The 3,910-nt window shown below is 41.7% G+C and overlaps 1 protein-coding gene across 1 annotated transcript; it reads left to right on the forward strand.

Annotated features, from left to right (window-relative positions):
* The first annotated feature begins 387 nt into the window (after positions 1–387).
* Positions 388–1,853, forward strand: LOC134868673 (uncharacterized). Its single transcript, XM_063889950.1, has 2 exons — positions 388–698; positions 1,135–1,853. Exons 1-2 carry the CDS (start codon positions 565–567, stop codon positions 1,808–1,810), a joined length of 810 nt encoding a protein of 269 aa, XP_063746020.1. The 5' UTR covers positions 388–564; the 3' UTR covers positions 1,811–1,853.
* The last annotated feature ends 2,057 nt before the right edge of the window (positions 1,854–3,910 follow it).

Here is a 3,910-nt window from a genome sequence, read left to right on the forward strand (position 1 = left end):
TAAAAGGCTACAGTTTACTTTAATAAATGATCGCCTAAAATGACAATTCATATCGTGTCTTTCTGTCATTTGCACTAAAAGCTTCCCCTTCTCATGTTAAAGTCCTGAACCCCCTCACATAATCATGACACATCGCACTCGCACATTATCTAAGCACCCATTCCAATAACATGGGATTATCAGTAACAGTAAGACATCATTAGTGTCCATAAGAAGGTTCAATCCATTGTTTATGGCTAGATGAGCTGTTAGAAAAACTGCTGCTCTGAGTGATGCAGTGCGTGAGTTTTAAAATAGTAGTTTTTGACAATCAAGTGCCACCCCAAATAAAAGACTGGCCAGAGCTGGCCCCCCCAGAAATAATGTCCTGGCTACGCCCCTGTCACAGTCTCACTTAAAGACAGTGGATTTGAAAGTGTTCTGGCCAAATGTCGCAAGATTGTCGGGCACTTTAAGCATAGTCCATCTAACGCTCAGGAATTAAACGAACAGCAGGTTGCACACGGACTTAAGCAAGAATCACTTGCTCAGGACGTTGCAACAAGATGGAATTCTACACTGGAGATGGTAAAGAGGATGCAGAGAAACAAATCTCCACTGACCACTACCCTGGCGCAGCAAAAGAGCAAGGTTGCCATGTTGACTGACCAGGAGCCTGCCGAACTGCAAAAGCTGGAGGAACTACTGGAACCTTGCAGGTATGTTATTTATTTCTGGTTTTTCCTCCCTCTCTTTCTTTCTCCCTATCTCCTGTGTACAGTATATGTGTACCGTTTTCTCTCTCTCTCTCCATCTCCTGTGTGTATGTTGTTTTCTCTCTCCCTCTCGCTTTCACCTGTTTGTGTGCTGTTCTCTCTCTCTCCATCTCCTGTGTGTGTATGTTGTTGTTCTCTGTCTCTCCCTCTCTTTCACCTGTGTGTGTGCTGTTCTCTCTCTCCATCTCCTGTGTGTGTATGTTGTTGTTCTCTGTGTCTCCCTCTCTTTCACCTGTGTGTGTGCTGTTCTCTCTCTCCATCTCCTGTGTGTGTATGTTGTTGTTCTCTGTCTCTCCCTCTCTTTCACCTGTGGGTTGGTTCTCTGTGTTGTTAATAAAGATTTACTCAAATGTTTAACACCTTGTGCTTTCCATTGCAGATATGTGACTGAACTGCTGGGGGGAGAGCAGTATGTCTCCTGTTCAGTGGTCTTGCCAGCCTTACGCCACTTGTTCAGAGTTATGGAGCCCTCAGACGATGATCCAGTTTATGTTCTGAGGTTCAAGAAGGCCTTTACCACAGACCTAGCTCAACGGAAGGATAGCACCAACCTCAAATGGCTGAAGATCACTACTGCCCTTGACCCTAGGTTTAAAGTCCTTAAGTGCCTTCCAAAAGATGAAAGGAGTGAGGTGTGGGCTTCAGTACGTGACCTGATGATGAGAGAGACACCAGCCCAACAACCAGCTGCTGAGACAACCGAGGAGCCGTCACCAAAGAAGAGGAGGAGGATGTCCATCTTGCTGTGTTCTTCTGATTCAGATACAGATGACGAGGAGGAGTTCATAGAGCATTGTCTGGATCGCTACAAAGCAGAGCCAAAAATGGACATAGAAGGGTGTCCACTACAATGGTGGTCAAAGAGAGAGGGAGCACATGCCAGGCTGGCACCCATTGCACGCAAGTACCTCTCAACCCCTGCAACCACAGTGCCTTGTGAGAGGTTGCTCTCACTCTCAGGCCACATTATTCAAAAGAAGCGAGCTTCTTTGTCCCCTGAGAACGTAAACAAACTGGTCTGCCTCAGCAATTGGCTGAAAGTAAAGAAGGACTAAGTAAATTATCTTTTTGGAGTGAAAAATGTTCAACGTTCTTATTTTTTTCGACTTATTATTTGTATTTGCACTTTGCATGTGTGCACTTTAAGCCATTAAAATGGTCTTTCTCTGTCTTTCTTTGTGTTTATTCTACATTAATTTGATGATTCTGCATAAATAAATATTCATTATAAGCTTCAGTCTTAAATAGAAAAATGCAATTAATTTATGGATAGATTAATCACAGAAATTTGTGCGATTAATTAGTTAATATTTTTTAATCGATTGACAGCCCTTATATATATATATTGCATTGTATTCTATAAACTACAACCTACTGACAACATTGTTCTGTCTTAGAATTCAACAGACACTGGAATGGCTGCCATACATGTAGAGATGAAGGTTAAAGAAACATTTGGAGTGGTGTCTTAATTTTTTCCTTAGCTATATTTCTCTCCACTGGGGAAATGAATTCTGAACTCGTGTAGCTACCTGCAGGGGCGTAGCCAGGACATTATTTCTGGGGGGGCCAGCTCTGGCCAGTCTTTTATTTGGGGTGGCACTTGATTGTCAAAAACTACTATTTTAAAACTCACGCACTGCATCACTCAGAGCAGCAGTTTTTCTAACAGCTCATCTAGCCATAAACAATGGATTGAACCTTCTTATGGACACTAATGATGTCTTACTGTTACTGATAATCCCATGTTATTGGAATGGGTGCTTAGATAATGTGCGAGTGCGATGTGTCATGATTATGTGAGGGGGTTCAGGACTTTAACATGAGAAGGGGAAGCTTTTAGTGCAAATGACAGAAAGACACGATATGAATTGTCATTTTAGGCGATCATTTATTAAAGTAAACTGTAGCCTTTTAAGTGCAATATTCATTTTATTTGCGATAATAAACATATGTATATATAAAGAGTAAAAAATAAACGTCACACACACACATGTCCCATAAAACATAAAAACAAATATCAACAATGTGTAAAATGTACATTGAATTGTGTGTGTGTGTGTGTGTGTGTGTGTGTGTGTGTGTGTGTGTGTGTGTGTGTGTGTGAGAACATGTACATTGAACTGTTTCACTACAAACAGTGTGTGTGTGTGTGTGTGTGTGTGTGTGTGTGTGTGTGTGTGTGTGTGTGTGTGTGTGTGTGTGTGTGTGTGTGTGTGTGTGTGTGTGAGTGAGTGAGTGAGTGAGTGAGTGAGTGAGTGAGTGAGTGAGTGAGTGAGTGAGTGAGTGAGTGAGTGAGTGAGTGAGTGAGTGAGTGAGTGAGTGTAGGTAGATTCATGTAAATAATTTGACAATTGTCTTTTTTGTAATTCTTGAGAACATATCTGAGAGTGTCTGTCTGGGAAGCTGACCAGATAAGTCTAAATAGAACAGACATGTACTAACATTGCAATACCCATGTCACATAATACACTTTAGGAAAAACAAAAGAATGTTGGGGCTGTTAATGATGCAGAATTGGACATCATCATAACAGACAGATGCTGGTTACTTAGCTGTTAGTTTACAGCAGCTGTATTCTTCGGTTGTGATGATTTCTAGCAAATCGATCAACAAACTCATCTAAATTTAAAGACGCTGCCCTCCTGTGTTCTATGCTCAACACCCCTAGATCACTCAGCCTATCCTCTCCCATTGTAGTTCTCAGGTGTGTTTTGACAAGCTTCAAGCAGGAAAAACTGCGTTCACAAGCAGCTGTGCTGACAGGTATTGCCAATGCAATTTTACAAAGCCTGGAGAAAACATCAAAGACATCCTGGTATGGTTCAATAAAAGCTGCCAGCTCTACAATTGTAGGTGGTCTCTGCATCCCTTGCTTTATCTTACGATCTAAAACTCTTTTAATTTGGTAGAGCTCATGCTCAAGGTCCACAAGGTCACACCCATACAATTTGGCAAATGCAAAAAGGCTATCTTTGTCACAGAAGCTTCTGCTACTTGGATTTAAAGCTTGTATTCCACGCATTATGTCACAATTCTGATTGGAGAATCTGTTCCTGAGCTCAATGAGCATCCGGTCCAATACCAGATTAAAGATTCCTGTCCTGTAATAATCTTTGCCATCGCCTGTTTCTTGTCTGCCCACAGTAGACAGA

The sequence above is a fragment of the Eleginops maclovinus genome, chromosome 8, assembly GCF_036324505.1.
Source record: "Eleginops maclovinus isolate JMC-PN-2008 ecotype Puerto Natales chromosome 8, JC_Emac_rtc_rv5, whole genome shotgun sequence".
Taxonomy (NCBI): Eukaryota; Metazoa; Chordata; class Actinopteri; order Perciformes; family Eleginopidae; genus Eleginops; species Eleginops maclovinus.